The sequence below is a fragment of the Thunnus thynnus genome, chromosome 5 (assembly GCF_963924715.1).
Source record: "Thunnus thynnus chromosome 5, fThuThy2.1, whole genome shotgun sequence".
Classification (NCBI taxonomy): Eukaryota; Metazoa; Chordata; class Actinopteri; order Scombriformes; family Scombridae; genus Thunnus; species Thunnus thynnus.
In genome coordinates this window covers 28,315,107-28,334,216 of record NC_089521.1, presented here as the reverse complement: position 1 = coordinate 28,334,216, position 19,110 = coordinate 28,315,107, and the positions used below count along the sequence as shown (strand labels likewise).

The window sequence follows — 19,110 nt, the reverse complement described above, 5'->3', positions numbered from 1 at the left end:
TGCGTATTGTGTCGGGCTTTTTGTGACTGTAAACGCGCCGCGTCGTCGTGGAAAATAAATATTTGAAGCTTCAACACAAGTCGACAGTCAGCTGAGACTGTAAACTCCGAGTCGCGGTGCTGTGTGCCGCAGGATGTGGTTAGATTTGTTCCTCTGCGACATAAACAGCCGCGTGAGTGTGGAGGTTTTTCGGCATCCATGTTGAAAACAAGGTCGTGTGGGTAAAAAGAAGAAAAGGGGGAATGTGGGCAATGCAGTGAAGAGAAGAGAGGCTATGGGGGACGAAATGTTCTGTTGACATCAATCTGACCGCACAAGAGAGACACAGAGCATCACATTTGAAAATAAATAAGCCCACAACATCTTTAAAAGACAATTTCAACTCATGAATAGACACCAAACGTTGTGGTTCAGTAGTCAAGTCACATCAATCACAAACAAAAACAACATAAATACACTCAAGAGGGTGGATAAGCAAAGAAATAAACAGTGGTGGGAAGTAACTAAATACATTTACTCAAGAACAGTTTTGAGGTACTTGTACTTTACTTGAGATGCTACTTTATACTTCCACTCCACTACATTTCAGAGGGAAATATTGTACTTTCTACCCCGCTACATTTATTTAACAGCTTTAGTTACTTTTCAGATGAAGATTTGACACAATGGATAATATAACAAGCTTTTAAAATACAACACATTGTTAAAGATGAAACCAGTGGTTTCCAACCTTTTTGGCTTTTGACGTCTTACAAAAAGCAGTGTGTAGTCGGGGTCACATTTCACATGTCTATGAGTTGTTAACAGCTCCAACAAATAGTGATTTTTCCCTCCAAACTTGTCACATGGTTTCATTTCAATAAATGTTCAAATGATCCAATATTTCACCAAAAATCAAAGATTAGAGACAAAGTCCGAAAACTGAAAACAGATTTGTGTATCAGAACTTGTTTTTTTCTTCTTTCCTCTTTCTTTAATGTGATGTCCGTATGATGTGTATAATAATGGGGAACAACAATAGAATAGTATAAGAGTGTATTATTCCCAAATATAACTATATTTTTATTCAGCCCTTATTAGCAGTTTTGACTGTGTACACATTTTACACAAACCTTTTATCTGTTTTCATATCTATGTTGTAAAAAATCCCTCTAAAACTTGTTGAATTTCTAGAAATGTACATAAGTTACAGCTCTATTTAACATTCAAAAAACAGGAAACTTCATGTCTATCATATTTGTTTTTCCTGAGGGAGTCACGATTCAATAAAATGACGTATTTTGGTCTCAATGAGCATCATTTTCAGGCAGGTGTCTGGTCAAGAGACACAAAAACAGACAGGAAGAGACAGGATGATACAGGAAGTGTGTGTCTGTAAATTTAAAGCCCTTATTCAACACTTAAACTGACACCCTACCTTACAGTCCAGCAAAGACTGGGGGTGAATTATAACATGTTTTTACTGTATTGCCTTGTGAAGCTTCATTGCTTAGTGCATTTAAAGTCCCCCTCCACCCCAAAAAATGTGTGTTGTTTTCTGTCACCTCACTTGGATGTTTGAGCTTCTCTGTGCAGAACAATGTTTGTTCAGAGTTTGTTTTCACATTCATCTCACCATAAATCTGAGTTTGAGACGTGTACATACAAGCCTCACAGGATGAATGTGAAAACACCCCTCTAGTGTCAAACACATACATCATCCGAATGAGAGACAAAAAGCAACACAGCCTATATTTTTTAGGTGGAGGGGGTCTTTACATGTCCTAAACAATTACTTCTAGAGGCAGTACAACAAAAACATGTTATTATTGTCTTTTCTGTACCATATGGTACAGTGTTATATGTTGTCAACACATCTATAATTTTGTCATCCTGTATTTCAGATCCCTTCTCTGATGCTCTTCCTTTCATTCCCTGTTAAAGGTTTTTGGGGGATTAGTTCTTATTTGAATCAATGATCTAAGGATAGAAGATGTTGTATTGCTGTATAGATTTTAAAGCTCCCTGAGGCAAATGTATAATATGTGATATTGGGCTATACAAATACATTTGAGTTTGTCTTTTTGTTTTAATGACATCTTGTATAGGCTGACTGTGTAGCCCATATTCTGCGGTGAGTTTAATTAGAAAGAAAGACAGATAAATTGTGTTTTTAGTTGCAAAAAATGTCATTATATTCTTTCTTCTGTTAGATCAGTTTATTAAAGTTCTCATATCTGTAAACAGGCACATGTAATATGATCTGATTTTTGACTTTAAAGCAGTTTAACAACCCTTGTGTTGCTTTCCACTCCTGTTATTTAAAAGGAGGATGATGTCAGAGAGGCTTAACTGAAATATGCATGTGTTTGAATAGACTATTGGGTTTTATTGTGAAATACGTAACCAGAAGTCGTACCTGTAACCTGTCTGACTTTACCTTCATGCTTCAGTGATGATGATGATGATGATGATGATGGGGGTGTCTCCTCCTCCCCGCTGAGCTGAACGCATCACAGGGGGACTCCTCATTAAACGCAGTTGAGTAAAGGTACAGAACCGGAGAAACAGGACAGGATATTTACACTCACATACCCGCCGACATGTTCACCGGGATGCGGACGGAGGACCGCGGGGACTCCGGGATCCTGGATGCTGCGGCTCTGAGGCAGCAGAGGAGGCTGAAACAGGCGATCCAGTTCCTCCATAAGGACTCTGCTGATCTGCTGCCTCTGGATGGACTGAAGAAGCTTGGGACATCCAAACAGGGGGTGAGCCCCGTATGAGAGGCCTTATAATGCTCACAGTTTAGCCACCTTAGCCAAATTAATATTAAACTAATACAAGTGATGACGATGGGAGAGTAATGTGTTTTGCTGAATTTGGCTATATTGCGGCTTAATGTGGCTATAAGGACAAAATAAATGGTCTAAAATGGATGTTTCAGTTCAAAGTAAAGCATGTTTGCACACGTGACAGATACATGAGAGAAAAGGCTACCTGATGACTAAAAATAGAAAAAATAAGCTCCCACACTAATGAATTGGCCACAGTGTTGACAGTATGTGGGAGATATTTTAAAATGCATTGAATTCATATTTAATCACTTTAACAAAATAAACCTTAACACAATGAAAATTAATAAATAAATGAATGTTTTTCAGAGATGGTCCCTGACTTTTTATCCCGAGCAGTGACATTACTGACAAATTACAGTCTATTGACATCAAAATTTGGTACTTTTTATACTGTTAATAGGTAGATACACAATATTGTTTATGCAACATTCACCATCAATATGTTTTTTTTTTCATCTACATGTTCACTGAGAATCTCTGAAGATGTCATCATTATAGATTATAGTTTTGTTTTGCATTATAAGCTTGTTTACATGTTCTAATATTTATTTCTATTGCAGCAGCCGCATCACATCCTACAGAAGCGCCTGCTTGAAGCCAAGTTGACCCGAGGAAGGATAAGCATGTGTGGGGTAACGACACCAAACAACAACGCTGTGCTTTTGACCTGCAGTCATTTAAATTCACATGAGAATGAGGAAGAAGAGGAGGAAGACTTCATCTATGTCCCCTGCCAGGTGACCAACAAGTTATTATTCCAACCAGCTGGTAAAGAAAGCATATAAATAAGACTGGGTAGATTATTTTAAAAATGTACTCCATAACAGCTGCTAAAGCAAAAATGACTGAAACAGCAAACATTTCCTTTTTTTTAAAAACATTTTATTTCTTTCATTCAGCAATGAAAATAATGACATTTTATACATTTTTTAAAAACTTTGTGATTGTGTTACACAGTTTTATTTCAGTTTCCAGGTTGTACCATATATTAACTCCTGTTATATACGTGCTTCTATTATATCTGTTCTGATTTTTGGTTTCTTAAACAAGCAGCTTCCCTTGAGGTTGTAATGATTTACTCTGATAGAAAACATGTTTTGTATATTTAGAATAATTCTTCAAATATAGAAAATATTCCTTAACATGTTTTTGTCTCTGTTTCTGTCGTGTTTCTTTCCACCTTGTTGTCTCCACCACACATCCACTTAAACCTCGACCTTATCTGTGTGTTTACAGTGTTTAGGACACGAAGTGAATGTGCTGATTGACACTGGCTGCAAACTGAACCTGATGTCCTCTCAGACTGTGGACAGATTGGGGTGAGATGATTCAGAGCACACATGCTCATTATGTGTCCATTCGACTGACACCGGGTCAATTTCAATGTTCAGTATGCAATGAATGCAGACGTGTCAGAAGAGAAGAGAAGATTGTTTCTTCTTCCTTCACTTGACTGTTTTTTTAATGTTTTTCTCAAAGTTTGAAAGATTTGATCGAGGAGAACAAACAGGAGATGGACGGCTTTCCATTTCAGCGGAAACTCCACATCGACGGTTATATCGAGGAACTCAGTCTAAACATCGGACAGCTCAGGATAATGTGTTCCTTTGCTGTAGTGGGTAAGGACGAAGAGTAACATTAAAGCCGGGATTAAAGATTACAACTAATTTTGTGACTGTAGTCAGGGATTTCAAGAAGATTTGACGTATTTTGAAATAAAATGAATGTCCAACAATATTGCATTGATTTATTTGCAGATTGTAACAAGCCACTGATGTCTCTGGGAAACAAGACATTAAAGTCACTCAAGGTAATTTTACTTCCTCTCCATTATTGCTGGCTAATGCTCAAACACAAAGATCATCAACAGCATAGATACATAAAAAATGGAAGATATACGGCTAAAAATCCAAATCCATCAGGTCTCCACCAGGTAATAATGCTCATTACACATCAGAAAATACAAGTGATGGATAGACTGTGACTAGTAAGAGAAAAACCGTGAGTTTGGACTCAGAAAAGGGACTCACGTAGCCTAAATCAAAATTGTTTATTCTGCATTTTAGGAGGTCAGACTAAGGTCAGAGGTCAGACCAAGCTTGTAAGGCAAGGCAAGTTTATTTGTATAGTGCATTTAACACATAAGGGCAATTCAAGGTGCTTTATATATTGCATTTCAACATAAAAAAGCAAAACAGAATAAAACAGTGAAATGCAAATTTAAAGGAATAGAAACCCTTTTAAAAGAAGTTACGGAGAGGCAGAAGTCTCACTTCTACTTTCTCAGGCTTAGCTTAACTTTCCTAAGAGCCTAATGTCGATATTAACAGACTAAAATGTTGGACGAGTCAAATAAGGATTCATCCTCTTGGAACCATGAATGTCTGTAACAAATTTCATGGCATCAGTCCAGTAGTTGTTGAGACATTTCAGTTTGTGTTGGACCAAAGGACCAATGATTACCTGAAAAAAAAGATACAAATACACTGGACAGATGTTAAAATACTGACATTTTTCTTTCAATTTAAACTTGTGGCAGGTTTGTCTGATGTGTCTTATGTTGTTCTGTTTCAGTGTGTAATTGACACTGAAAAGCAGATGTTGGTGTTTGGGAGAGCCATGAGAGAGCAAGTTCAGTTTGCCAAAAAGCCATTCAGTGAAAGGTAAGAGAATGTTTGCTGACCATGTAAATGTTTTTTAGTGATACCCTCCTTTATGTTCACACAGTTCCTCACAGTCAAGTTTGATTTAGAATAATTCTTAACCAGTGGAACAAAATGCACTTTATAGAAACTCAGGGAGCATATTGTTGCGCAAACAGTTACATGGTGCAAATTTTAATTGTGTGGTCAAATTCACTTTGTGCTTAGAATGCATGTTTTGGGGAAGTTGCGTGTTTTAGACAGTTGGAGAGTGTTGTGCATCACTGGGCGTGAACATATTGTTGTGAACAGTTTGAATGCAGACTGGTTTCTTGGGGGTTGTTGAAAGACATTCTGGAAAATTGAAGCAAAGGTAGAATTTCTACACAAAATATTCCTTTAAAAATTGTATCTTAGATTTGTTAACGTTCCTACAAGACGACTTTATTTTAATCAATATGTGCAACATTATTGGACAGTTGATATCTATGAAGTTGATGCTCTACAAATCAATCTAATCAAATCCCTCCTGTTTCTTCTTCTCTCCTTTTTGCACAGCAGTTTCTCTAACTACAGAAACCTGTAATACTGACTTCCCTGCTGCCAACACACACAGTGACCAGAAGCAATAGAATTATTTCCTCATACAACTAGATGCCTCATTAGAGAAGTTCATATTTCTCATTTCATAAACTCTCTCACACTCTGTTTGTTTGTTTGCTGCAGGCATCGGCAGCGGCGGACACAAACAGTTCCTCATGTCATGTAGCACTGGCAATGATTTCTCGTAGCTTAGCGTATGATCATATATGATCTGTCACTACAGTAGTATGTGTTGTGCAGCTAGTAAACACATTATTGACAGAACATGTAGTTGCTGTAGGTTTTAAGATTCTTGTAGAATTGTGATTTATAGCTCTCGTATTCTACTAATTAGTATTGTTCTGCCAGACAAAGTATTACTACATTTATAACTGGGGATCAGTCTTGCAGATAAAAAGGTTGCATGATTTTTATTTCATGTGAAATGTAGTTTATAAGCCTAGCACATACAGTAGCTATCATATATATATATATATATATACATATATATACTGTTGAGCTATTGTATTTTATAATGTTGTAATGTATTTTCTAGTCCGAAACATGTGTTTGCATTGAGGTCACTGCCTTTTAATGTTTACAAAGAGAAAGTGACACTTGTGATATGTTTTATCACTTGACTGTAGCAAAGTGCAGCACTGAATATTAAATAAAATCTCAAATGATGTGAGTCTTTCTGTGTTTTTTTGGGGGGGTTTTTTGTCAGAGGAAATCTTACATAATGAGACAAGTGCCTGTGCTATTTCGAGCATCATTTATGAAACTGGGCCAGCAAAAGGTTGACATAATTAAAGCTGCTAATAAGAGTTAACACAGAAGAGAGAAAGCAAGAAGAGGTTTGACATGGACAAAAAAAAAAAAAAACACCAGCAGGGATGTGTGTCATTTCTCATCATAGCAACCACAAAGTGACAACAGTGTTTGGTAACGGTTAGCTGATTGGCAGGTGAGCAGCCCCTCCAGTGGCCATGAAGAAGACTGCCACAGTCCTTCAGAGTTCTCCATGGAAACCAACATCAACAGTGAGGTGAAGTTGTCGTCTGCAGCTGACTGTGAGAAACATTTAAACTTGTAGGTAATGTACTGACCTCGTCTTTACTGCTTATCACTGTGTTTCAGATCAGAGAACAAGAATTAAAAAAAGGAGTCATGTATTTAGCTGCTTCCTTTATTGTTTGTGTTGTTTCCAGTGACAGAAACAGAAACATAATAGTTGTTATTGTCTGTTTAAGGAGGACGAAATGTTTTATTTAGAGGATACATATTTTAAGTCGTCCTGGGGGCTGAACTCTAAGAGAGAGAAAAGTGTTTGAATAATTTGAAAACTTCACAAAGGCAGTTAAATGTTTTATTAAACATTAAAATATTATTAAACCACTTTATGAAAAACAATTTTAAGGAAGCAACAGAATAAAACAAAAACATGAACTTTAGATTACATATGACCATTTTTATTAAAATTACTTAAATGGTTAACTTACAGTATTTCTTATGAACTTTTGAGCATCTTCTACATTGTTTTTGGTCTTGTCCCATAGTAACTCAGTGGAAATTAGTTCAGTTTCAAAATATGAATGTTCATAAATCTATTCTCCTTTGTGTTTATAACATTAAACCTAAATAAATTGGAAAAACTTTTGTTGCTTGCAAGGAAATGTTACTGAAATGGGTTTGAGTCTGAGCCCCCTACAGTTCATACGTGGCATAATGAAATATTTAGGATTCTTCTTCTAAAGAGTCATGAGTGGGAGTGAATGGAAATTTAGTCAAATATGGAGATATTTTGTAAACCATGTACCACAAGGGAACAGTGTGCAAGAACATGTGTCAGATTCTTAGTTATATAAGAAAAGAAGATCACTTGATTAATCTTTTTGTGCATTTGTTTTTGTTGCAGAGTGTTGACTGAGCATGTTCTTTGTAACTGTTTGTGGTGTTGTTGTCTGGGTTGGGGAGTCGTGGGAGTTGTTATAGTCCATATTTCTGTTTCTCTTGTGTGTATACTGTTCATATGTTTGCTCTGGAGGTGTGGGGCAACAACAAACCCATGTATTGTAAAATTACAGACTATCTGATAGTAGCAGACACAGCCTGCGTATAATGGGCTAAAAAGAAAAAGAAAAAAGTATTATTTAAAAGTATAGTACATCCTTAATACGTTTTCATCTTTATTTTTACAAAACAATTACATATTTAAAGTGTTGCTGGTTATTTGTAGCAGTATCCTTCGTCGTCTTGCTCTTCTATTTTGCTTTTTTTCCTGTCACTTAACTACCAAATTATCCAAAGCTATTGAAAACCAAATAAAATAGTGCTGTCTGCCCACATAATTACAGTGTAAGGATGACATCCAGGCAGACAGCGGCCTCTGAGGCTGCACTAATTCCACTGTTTCTGGGCAAGCGGCGCTGCAACATCACTTTTGTCCTGGACAGCTCAGAGAACATGAGAGCTGCTCTGGAGTCAGTGAAACGCCTGCTGATCCAGACTCTGCTGACTAAAGCTTCTCTAAGGGACTCTCTCTTCAACATCATGACATTCTCAGGCAAGGTGAGGTGAGACTAAAAGCTCATTACAACACCAACTACCAGATACTGCTACATTAAGAGGGTCTTTCATCTCGGAGGATGAGGAAAATCTCCCTCTAGAGGTTTAAGTGTTCATTACAATCCATGATAAAAAAGTAAACAATTAATATATTCTGAGATCAAGTAGCTAAAATGTTTTTCAGCTACAGTAGCGGCGTGACTTGATGGACAGCAACATTTGTCACTTTGGTAAAGACTGAAATATGTCAACAACTATTGGATGGACTGCCATGAAATTTGTACAGATGTTCATGATCCCCAGAGGTTGAATCTTACTGACGTTGGTGATCCCCTGACTTTACATATAGCGCCACCAGCAGGTCAAAGTTTTCATCTATCCTGTGAAAAATCTCTCAACATCTACTTAATGGAGTGGAGATAGATTTTGTACCAACATTCATGGTTCCCACATAATGTATGCTAATGACATTGGTGATTCTTTGACTTTGGTAAAGTACCTTGATTTAATACCTGCAAAACAAAGTCTTAGTTTTCTGAGGATAAAAGGTGGCTGTTAAATCAAAAGGCTTCATTTCTTTGGGTAATGGAATGTGTTTAGTGAATTTCATGGTAATTTGCCAAATACATTATGAGATATCTTGTGTGTGAAGTTGACATTTAAGGTTGGTACAAAGGGAAAACTCATGGGGCGTCCATAGTTCATCAACTGTCGAGCGTGACTGCACTCAGTCCATTTCATGGCAGTTTGTCCAGTACACATTTATATATTTGTTGTACGAATATGAAAATGTTGTCCAAAGTGAAAATCTTGTTACCAAACTCCTCAGGAATTATTCTCTGTGGACCATGAAGATCCACAATGAATCTCATGGAAATCTAGCCTGTAAATTTTGAGACGGACTTTGCCAAGGACTGCAGTTTTAATCCAGGGGAAATTTTGAGCTGTCACTACAGCTAGATGAAAGGTCAGGAGGTCATCTGAATACATAGAGGACCATGAATATCTGTATCAAAGTTCAAGGCAGGTAGATTTCAGGAAATTATGTTCTAAACTTTAGATTTGAAGGAATCAAACTGAGCAAATATCCACATTTTCAAGCTTTGATTGAAAAACATAAAAAAACACAACACTTCAGCCCAAATAAAATTTCATTTTAGGTATAACCTTTACTTTAATTAATTGATTCTCTCTTCCTATGTGGTAGGTGAACTGCTGGTCCCGCCACATGCTTCCCTGTACTCCTGACACAGTGTACACGACTCTGTCCTGGATTCACTCTGTCAGCTGCAGCCCCGGCAAGGATCTCCTAGCCGCCCTGAGTCTGGCCCTTACTGACCCTACCTGCCAGGCCGTCCACCTGCTCACCACAGATGTCCCCGACCAGCCGGAGGCCATGCTGAGAGCCCTGCCGGCCCTGGCAGCCTGGAGGCCCGTGAACATCTTCTACCTGCAGGACTCGGGCAGCCAGCTGGATAGCAACAGCCGAGACTACCTGCTGTGTCTGACCCACGCCACAAGAGGGAGCTGTTATATGATTTCAGTCAATTCGAGTGGAGCGCTGGAGAAGGTATAATATGAGTGAATTTGGTTGGTATCAGACAGGACTAGTTAAGAATTTGTGATTATTCTGTGATATTAATATCAAAACACTCTATTGGACACAAGCAGAAGGTCAAATACAACATTTTGACCCTGAAACTAAGAGGAGAAACAGCACTGCTTTTTGGAGTCATGAAGACTGATGCCATGATAACTGACATGCATTAAACATAACATTAAACATTAAACATGACATTTAGGAGAATCTACACTTTCATTTTATGAAATAAAGTCAACAGGTTACGCCATTTTTAGATAAATCTCCTAATTAACTGTAAGACAACTGTCTTTAAGTTTCAGCTCATCCAGTTTGCCTTCCAGCCACTCAGAAGGTTTTGCACAGACACTGACTTCACTTCACTTCACTTCACTTCACTTCACAGAGTTCGGTATATCTGGAGTCAGACTTTAAGAAAAATGTATCTAGAAAATACACAATAAGATATTTGGTCCCACTTTACATCAGTTTTTGGGTGAATAAACTTATGTAAACTCACCAAAGGGGTATTTATTCTGTTCCATAAAGGTCAAATTAAAAGCTTTGTACTCCCCAGTGGATTCAGTTAATCCAAAATCTTTGTTATTGTTGTCTTTAAGAGTTACAGTGCCTTTCTTATCTTTGAATATTTGTTTCTCAGAAGAGAATCTGACATTTTTGAAAACTTAAAAAGAGTTTGACAAAACATATTGAATACTTACCTGAATAATAAACTTAAAAATAAACCAATACATATAATAATAAACGTAACCCCAACACATCAAAAGGGCTTCATTGTGATGTTAAATGTTTAAATTCAGAGAAATGTGTGACTGTGTGTTTCCATGCATGTTGTCAGCTGATTCCGCTGTATGTGGCTAAAAGTCAATCATCAGTGCCAAACGTCTCTCCGGTCAAGTGTTGCTGTCCGTCTGCCTCTGTCATGATCCCGCAGCAGCACAACACATCCTCACCTCTGCTCAGGTTGGTTTCCATGGCTACACCATCTTTAACAATGCAGTATAAACAATATTACAGCTTCTTAGCAGATAATCTAAAATAATCTGATGTGTCTTGAACGTGTGATATTTCTAACAACACAAACATAAACACAACGTGCTGTAGAGTGATGTGGATAGACTCATCAGCTCATTGAGATACCTGTATTGCATATTGTATATGAGTAATACTTCAACTGTCTTTTGACTTCCTGTGGTCCCTCAGGTGCAGTCTGTGTAATCTTCACCGCCCGGTTACTTCCTGCGTGCTGTCTGGTCGAACTCTGAGCAGCTCAGAGTTCTTACCAGGAGGCAGAGTGCTGGCCAGGAGGGAGATGGACGGCTTTTATTATCTGGGCACTGTGATACAGCAAGTGCAGGTGAAAAGATATAACGCCTGTGTATTATAACATACGTACAGTGATAGACCACTGAAACACATTATTAGTGTTTTAGGCATACTCCACTACAGTGAATTTAATTTTAAAAAAGGACAATGATGTTTAATGTATTGGGTCAATACTTTTTATACAAAGTCTACCAATTTTAGGACAGTGCAAAGCAGCCAACAAGCATTTTGGGGAACAAAAAATGTTATTGATTGGCCAAGTCAAACACCTCAATCCAACTGTTCATGTGTTTCACTGCTGAGGACCAGACTGAAGGCAGAAAAAGCCCTGAAATGAGCAAGAAGTAAAAAATGGCTTAATTACGGGCCTGACAGAGCATCAGATACTGTACCTCGTGATATTTGATTTGTAACCAAATATTAAAATACAATACAAATTTAACTTGTCCAATTACTTACTCTGCCCATTAAAATGGAGGGACTGCATTTTAAAGGATAGGTTCATAATTTTAAAGTCTTAAAACAACAGTCAGGTGCCCATATGAATGCTGAAATAGATTTTCTCACTGTAATCATTCCTCCTGGTCATACTGACTGTACACTTTCAATATAACTGATGGGGGACAATATCCACAGTCCTCAGTTTGTGCAAAAATGTATTTAAATGTTGATCTGAAGACAATATGAGGCTTCAGCCGTCTGAGTTAGTCAGATTAAGTGGATAAATTCCACAGTTACAGTATTTTTTGTTTCAAAATGAGTCTTTGTGTCTTGATGGACAGTGTTTTCCTGTTCAGCTGCAGTGGAAGGATCATAACCAAAAGAGGGAATTTGGGATTAAAAGTACTTTTTTAGTGAAATTTGACTAATTTGCATGACTGAAGCCTCATATTAGCTTCAGATAAACTTTAAATATTTTTTTGCATGGAAGCAGGGATGTGAGTTTGTCCCCCATCATTTACATCGAAAGTGCATTATGAAGATTTCTCTTAATGGTCAATATGAACAAAAGGAATGATTACAGCAAGAAAAACCTGTTTCAATGTTCACTTGGGCAACTGTGAATCCATCAGGAACTACATTTCTACACAGTCCTTTTGATGTGGACATAAACATCCTCAGATTAAAGGCGAAAGTCAACAATTCCAGCCTCCTGATCAATATCCAATTTCAAATCCAGTGTGCTTGAGTACAGAGTCAGTTCATCAAACATTTTGTCCAGATGCTCACAGATTACTGTACACTGTACATACTGACCTGCAGAGGACAACTATCGCTGTGTATGTCAACATCTTCTTCCCATGTGTCCAAACTCAGGGCCGCAGAGGAGTTTGGGTCGTCGAGTTTGACCAACCAGGAAGTGCTAGTTTGGGTTTCGTCTCCTCTAAGCAGCAACTTGTTTGCTCCCTCGACATGCTGAACCACACCAGGGATCACACACACTGTGAGTCTGGTCTGGTACCTGGAGATACTGTCCTGTCGCCATGGGAACCAGACCTGAGGAGATATGGGCCGGGGAGAGTGATGGCCGCCACAGAACACAGAGATAGTTTTAGAGGTACGGTTTTTATGATATTAGTGGTGTCAATTGAGGTAAAAAATCCAAGATGACTGTAGAGATTGTATTTTTTGATGAATTCTAGTAGATACATTTTAATTTAATAAATCTTGGATAATCCTTGTCAGTTCCTCTGTAAATAATAAGTAATTTAAGTTTACATGAATGTATTAACTTTAATGAAATGTACTGATTAATAGTTGTTTGACAAACTCAAAGTCTGCTTTTTTCTGGGGTTTTCTACCATATCACATTGTCTTCACCCACAGATGGATTTTATTCAGTTGTCATGGAGATGGATCTGTTGACATATTAGCTGTGTTGTGAGCTTCATCAATGTTGATGAAACCACCAGAGAAAGACAATAAATGGACCATTTATACATTTTTCTCGCCTTACTTTCAACACTTTTTCTGTTGGTTTCATGTTTTTCTGTCTTGAACTTATATTTCTAAAAGTTCTCCATGACAGGATACAGTTACTATTGTTCATGTTAAAAATCACTGATATCTATTTATGATCATCAGTAATTCACTCTCATGTCTCCTTCTTCTCTCCTACAGCTGATGATGTAATGAGCCTCCGGGTGCTGATGTGGAACAGCTGTGTGTCTCTGGTTCCTGACAGCCTGGTTTTGCCCATTTCAGTTTCTCACCATGACAGAATAGTCAGGGAGCTCCAGATCCCAACATCAGCCCCCAGTCGTTCTTGGCTTTGCAGTCGCAGCTCCTCATGCACTCCCCAGCTGTTCTGCACCGACTACTGTCAGTCAGCATCTTCATCTTGCTGCTGTTCAATCACAAACCCCTGGTCCTGCATAGTTCCACCCACTTGCAGGTCTAGCCTTGGAAGGATGGATGGATTAGACAGGGCAGAGCGAGATAAACAGGTGGAACTCAAAGATACAGATGTACTGAGAAGTGACCCTGAGGCGCCGTCTTCCTCCTCCTCATATCTTTCTGAGGATGAGACCAGAGCAACATTTCCTCCTGCAGTTAAACTGGGGAGTAAACAACAGCGTCCTCCCTGGAGGTACTGGAGGAGAACAGGCCCAGAGCCTCAGCACAGACAGCCAGGTGGGACACACACACACACACACTCACACACACTGACTAAAGTTCCTCTTAAAGTCTCAAAGCCAAAACCACCAAACTTGATTTCAATGACACAATTGTCATATTAGCTGTAGTTTAAATAAACAGACTGATTTTATTCTCAATTCTGAGGAAAACACACTGATACAACCTGCATGAGACAACCAGACTACCAATCATCCTCCTCCGGGAGACTCAGACCAAGAATAGATGGAAAGCAACTGAAAGAATAGGCTAATTTTCACTGGGATTGTTCCATTTTTCTACAACATTCAATTTACTATCATATACGACACAAAAAAAGTTTAAATCCTCACATTTGAGAAGCTGCAACCTAAAAATGTTTGGCAATTTCCCTTAAAGAATGACTAAAGCAATTATTGGATTATTTTATTTGCCAATTAATTTTCTGGTGATTAACTAATTGATTAATCAACTAATCTGTAGCTCTATACTCAAAGCTGTTACAGTGCACAGTGTGAAATGCACAGTGGTGTCTTACTCCCATTCAATCTGCATGAAGTCTGATCATATTTATATATTTCTATATTTATCTCCAGGGGGTTCAGTGCCAAGAAGGGCATCACCTCCTGCAAGATTCAGCTTCCCTGCCCCACAGATGAGCGCCTCGCCCAATCACAGCTCTCTGTTTCAGACTCTTCCTGCTGCTAAAGGAAGAAGAGCGAACGTCAGAGATGTTTTTGGAATGACTAAGTTTAAACCTCGACCACCGGTGGGACTGCGGCCTTTCTCAGCCAACAAAGCCAGTGCTGTTTACACATAATGTCAGACTACAGATGGTTGACCATGTATCCATATAAAGCTGGTGAAAAACAAACCAAACACCAGAAATATTAATTAAAAAACACTTTATTTTAATACAGTGATGTGGTATTAGTGCAGGTACAAATATTAAGTGCAGTACATGATGTTCTATGGCAGAATTTCGACACACAATCTACATAATAAAACACTCAGGTAAAATGCAGCAAAATATGGCGTCTCAATGTGCAGCAAATAAAACATTTTGATATAAAAATAAATTGTAAACTCTTACTGCAGATACTGGTATAAAAGAAGCAATAAAACACACACAGCTTAAGCAATGCTCGGTTTTGTAATTGAAGGTTAAGGGTGAGGAGTTTGGTCAGGTGAGAGGTCAGAGGTTAAAGGTGAGGTCGACACTCTCCCCAGCATTGATGCTCACCAGCTGCGTCTGCTGATGTGACTCAGGCATGCTGGCAGTGATGGCGTACGTTCCAGGTGAAACCTCGATGTAGAAGTCTTCACCTGCGTCCGACACACGACCCTAAAGACACGACGAGATTTGAATGTTGAAGTTTTCTCTTTTTGGTTCCAGAGAGGAAGTGCAGCTGATGAGTGAAGCTGATGTGGAAGTGATGTGAGGTAGTGATGAGGGAAACTTTCTGAGATTTGATTCAGTAAAATAGCGACATCTGCTGAGAAACTACTGGTGTTGCATTTGTACGGATGGATTTAATATGAGATCATGATGAAACAGTTTTGGTCTTGCTGCTTTCATTATTGTTATTTTGTTCAATAAAGTCTATACTATTAGAATAGATCACTTTTAAACAGAGTCTACAGCTCTGTTTTTAAATACTGTTGCAGATTGAGAAGCACAACTCGTATCCAGTCACACCTCTCTGATACAAGAGTAACACAACAAGGCCTCATTTGGGGTGAAGTGAGGCATCAAAACATCTCGCCGTGATATTTCTGCTAACAAAGCAGCTACTGTAAAGTTTTTCTACTGACTACTAGTTGCTGGCTCTAAGAAATCTGCAATAGAATTCCTTTCAATAAGTCCCAACTTCTCTGTCTCTCTCTCTCTTCTTGAAATACAGAATTATTTTTTTTAACCCCACAGGATGTTGAGCACTCAGTAGTTAATTGCACATGTGCTCGTGTGTGTTTTGATTTCAAGAGTCACTATTCTCAGGAGATGTTGATACCTAAAAAGAAATACTAGAAATTTTTGCATATGTTTGTATGTTTTGATGTGATTTGTCTCAGTCTATCACAGCCAACTGTGGTGTTTTCAATGTGTCATTCTAGATTAACCAAATCTACAGTTTTGGCCACTGTTCTTTCAAGAACCAATTTCTTTAGAGCTGCATTAAGCAATATTTTTTCCATGATGTGAAAGATCTGTCAGTACTGGCTTCCTACAACATTTGATGTTTCGGTTTGCTGGCTTGTTTGGTCATATGGTTGAGCTTTCCACGACCCTCCAGCACAGCCACTCCAGGCACAAAAGCTCACAAAAACTGAGCATTTGCCATCTGTCCTGAGCAAAGCTGTGCCTGTACTGAAGGAAACAAGTACCTGGTGTATTGAATGGAGTTAAATATTGTATAGTTCAGGGGCTAGGGGACCAAACTAAGGCTAAAAATGTCAGTGAGTATTGATCTGGCATTCATAAGATGGTGACAGACACACCTCCAGCAGTATGTCCATGTTACTGTTTCAGTGTTTGCTAACAGGTCGGCCATGATTACTTTAAAAAGCTGACACGGCTCATTTAAGAGCATTTCTGCCCTGTAGTGCAGCTTTAACAGAGCTATTAACACACCTGAACATTTACAGATCATCAGGGTATTTTTGTTGTACAAAGTGCTTACATGTTTCCTCGGTGGCAGCGCAGATGTTGTTGTCGTCCCAGCAGCTGGTCGTGTATGGAACCTGGACACGTGTTTCCTCTCATTGTCGCTGGGCTCAGTGCAAGACTCATAAAACTTCTGCAGCACAAACAACAGTCACATTTTAGTCTTTCAAGTCTGTAGCTAAAAGCTTTGGGATGCAGGAAAACACTTACTGACTTTGCACTGATAGGTCGTCTGCGCCATGAACTCTGCGATGGTTGCAAAGGCATCATCGAGCTCTATGTGTCTTCCCTGAAAAAGCGACATAAGAAAATATCATGACGGCCGAGATGAGCAGATATAAAACCCAGCAAAGGATTCAAAATCCATTCATGGAAGTGGGGATCATATATATATAAAAGACATGCAGGAACCTCGACAGGTGTTTGTGTGTCTTCATCTGTGGTTGTGGGGGTCTGGGATGCACTGGTGCTCGTCCAGTCTACACTCCGCCTAGAGGCCCGCTGCAGCACCTCCAGGCCCAGGCTGGCAGAGCGCCGCAGGGAAGACTCCAGCCAGGTTTGGCTTGCCATGAAGTTGAGTTAAACACAGGTGACCTTCACCTGAGCGAAGGAAGAAACAAAATGCACTCAATCAGCCTGTTTCCTGGTATCACAAACCTCACTGTGAAGCTCAACAGACTTTGCTCTAAATATACCTGTCTTTTCTAACAACTTGATGAAACGGTTATTCAATCAACAGAAATTTAATCAGCAACTATTTTGATGATTGTTTCAGCCGTTTTTAGGTAAGAATGCCAAAAATTAAGTTGTTCCAGCTTCTCAAATGTGAATATTTGCTGGTTTTCTTTGTCTTCTATGATGTTAAACTGAATATCTTTAGGTTTAATCTGATCAACAAAAGAAACATAAACAACTTTCTTCCTTCATTATAAATATTTTTCTTTTCATGATCTGTTATTTCCCACATTAACTTTTATAACGGATAAAATTAAAGTCAGGGAGAGTCTGTCAGTCAGCAAGAAACACTTTTTAAACACATTAATATTTTACATCATTTCCATTTAGTCACATGTGAGGCTGAAAATTCCTGGGCGTCAGGTTTGATATGAGTTACATCATTTCAATTTTCCCTGAAACATTTAGCCGAATAAATAATTTCCAGTGTTCAAAAGACACCCTGCTCATATTGTGGGTTATTGAATAATGAATTCACAGTAAGAATATCATTAAATACAGATGCAAATAATTAATAAATAATATAAACACATTCTGCCAGTAGAAATGGCTCCTGTGTCTCTGAGCAGGACACAGTAAACAGCTGCTGGCAGTGATAACTGTGCATCTTTTATTAGTGCGAGCACAGTGAACATGTGTGCAGATACAAACTCCATCAAAAGTCTCTACAGCTGTTAAAGGCGACTGACAGCTGATCCAGCTGTGATCAGATGTCATCACAAACGGACGTCGCTTCACGTGACGCTTCGGAGGAAATAAGGACGTCTCATTTCTCTAAAAACTTATTTCTTCGTTTCGTCTCTCCTCGTATCCACAGTCGCGAGGAAAAGACGCAAGTGAGGGAAACGTGGATGCAGTTAAGAGACTTGAGATGTACCTCATGTACTCCTACAAATGAACGTGTGAAATGCAGTGAAACAGCGCATGCGTGAAGATTAACGCGCACACAAGGAGGTACTTATCACTTTCCTGGATCTACTCACTTTCTCTGTTGAGACAGACATTCGTTTACTGCAGCTGATCAACACAAACACAGAGACGCCAAAACATTCAAACTGCTCACGTCACGTTCTGTGGTCGTTTCGTCATAATGAGATCACCGCCGCGCCAACAAGTCAACAAGGTTTAAGAGCTTATTTACCTGTTGTTTACCTCGGCGCGCGCACCGCGAGCTGAGCAGTTAAACACGAGCTTTAACAGACGTCAACACCTCTTCATAGTTACCTTTTAAATGTGGTTCTTCTCATAATCTCCATGTTTAGTTTGAGGAGTTTCACACAGCCGCGGCCGTGCTGCTGTTTTCAAATGACAGGGCAGGAAATCCTGCACGTAAGACCCCGCCCCCCTCCTCCTCCTCCTCCTCCTCCCCTCCTTCCCTCCTCCTCCTCCTTCTCCTCCTTCTCCTCTCCCTCTCCTCTTCTCCTTCCTCCTCCTTGAATGTGAAGCTCATCAAACTAAATCACGTGTGCTGGAAATGTTATCTTAATTTCTAGTGTAATTTGCAGATACTGGTTCTTCTGTTATTTAATACTCTACAGA

At 38.9% G+C, this 19,110-nt stretch overlaps 3 protein-coding genes across 6 annotated transcripts; 2 read left to right on the top strand and 1 right to left on the bottom strand.

Moving 5' to 3' along the window:
• Nucleotides 1-14: 14 nt before the first annotated feature.
• LOC137183467 (nuclear receptor-interacting protein 3-like) lies at nt 15-6,748 on the top strand. Of its 2 annotated transcripts, none has more exons than XM_067590559.1 (7): nt 15-2,750; nt 3,398-3,574; nt 4,074-4,156; nt 4,317-4,456; nt 4,595-4,647; nt 5,412-5,500; nt 6,041-6,748. In XM_067590559.1, the coding sequence occupies exons 1-7, from the start codon at nt 2,583-2,585 to the stop codon at nt 6,063-6,065; spliced, it is 735 nt and encodes a 244-aa protein (XP_067446660.1). In that variant the 5' UTR covers nt 15-2,582; the 3' UTR covers nt 6,066-6,748. The 2 variants fall into 2 exon arrangements, with proteins under 2 accessions (XP_067446660.1, XP_067446659.1); XM_067590558.1 differs by having other exon boundaries at nt 6,038-6,748.
• A 6,857-nt stretch (nt 6,749-13,605) lies between these two features.
• Nucleotides 13,606-14,991, top strand: c5h11orf16 (chromosome 5 C11orf16 homolog). The gene is made up of 2 exons (XM_067590548.1): nt 13,606-14,189; nt 14,768-14,991. The coding sequence occupies exons 1-2, from the start codon at nt 13,688-13,690 to the stop codon at nt 14,989-14,991; spliced, it is 726 nt and encodes a 241-aa protein (XP_067446649.1). The 5' UTR covers nt 13,606-13,687.
• Nucleotides 14,992-15,059: 68 nt separating this feature from the next.
• On the bottom strand, nt 15,060-18,906 carry akip1 (A kinase (PRKA) interacting protein 1). Of its 3 annotated transcripts, none has more exons than XM_067590549.1 (5): nt 18,796-18,906; nt 17,248-17,436; nt 17,051-17,125; nt 16,853-16,969; nt 15,060-15,516 (listed from the first exon to the last, which is right to left on the bottom strand). In XM_067590549.1, exons 2-5 carry the CDS (start codon nt 17,404-17,406, stop codon nt 15,367-15,369), a joined length of 501 nt encoding a protein of 166 aa, XP_067446650.1. In that variant the 5' UTR covers nt 17,407-17,436; nt 18,796-18,906; the 3' UTR covers nt 15,060-15,366. The 3 variants fall into 3 exon arrangements, with proteins under 3 accessions (XP_067446650.1, XP_067446651.1, XP_067446652.1); XM_067590550.1 differs by having other exon boundaries at nt 18,713-18,883; XM_067590551.1 differs by lacking the exon at nt 18,796-18,906 and adding an exon at nt 18,555-18,640.
• Nucleotides 18,907-19,110: the final 204 nt, after the last annotated feature.

Excerpts from the sequence above, each read along its gene's own strand:
- LOC137183467 (XM_067590558.1), top strand. The coding sequence starts at position 2,583 with ATGTTCACCGGGATGCGGACGGAGGACCGCGGGGACTCCGGGATCCTG. Across the intron at positions 3,575-4,073 it reads TCATCTATGTCCCCTGCCAG|TGTTTAGGACACGAAGTGAA; the intron begins GTGACCAACAAG and ends GTGTGTTTACAG. Across the intron at positions 4,457-4,594 it reads GTGTTCCTTTGCTGTAGTGG|ATTGTAACAAGCCACTGATG; the intron begins GTAAGGACGAAG and ends ATTTATTTGCAG.
- akip1 (XM_067590549.1), bottom strand. The coding sequence starts at position 17,406 with ATGGCAAGCCAAACCTGGCTGGAGTCTTCCCTGCGGCGCTCTGCCAGC. Across the intron at positions 17,126-17,247 it reads ACACACAAACACCTGTCGAG|GGAAGACACATAGAGCTCGA; the intron begins GTTCCTGCATGT and ends TCGCTTTTTCAG. Across the intron at positions 16,970-17,050 it reads AGACGACCTATCAGTGCAAA|AAGTTTTATGAGTCTTGCAC; the intron begins GTCAGTAAGTGT and ends TTTGTGCTGCAG.
- c5h11orf16 (XM_067590548.1), top strand. The coding sequence starts at position 13,688 with ATGAGCCTCCGGGTGCTGATGTGGAACAGCTGTGTGTCTCTGGTTCCT. Across the intron at positions 14,190-14,767 it reads GCCTCAGCACAGACAGCCAG|GGGGTTCAGTGCCAAGAAGG; the intron begins GTGGGACACACA and ends ATTTATCTCCAG.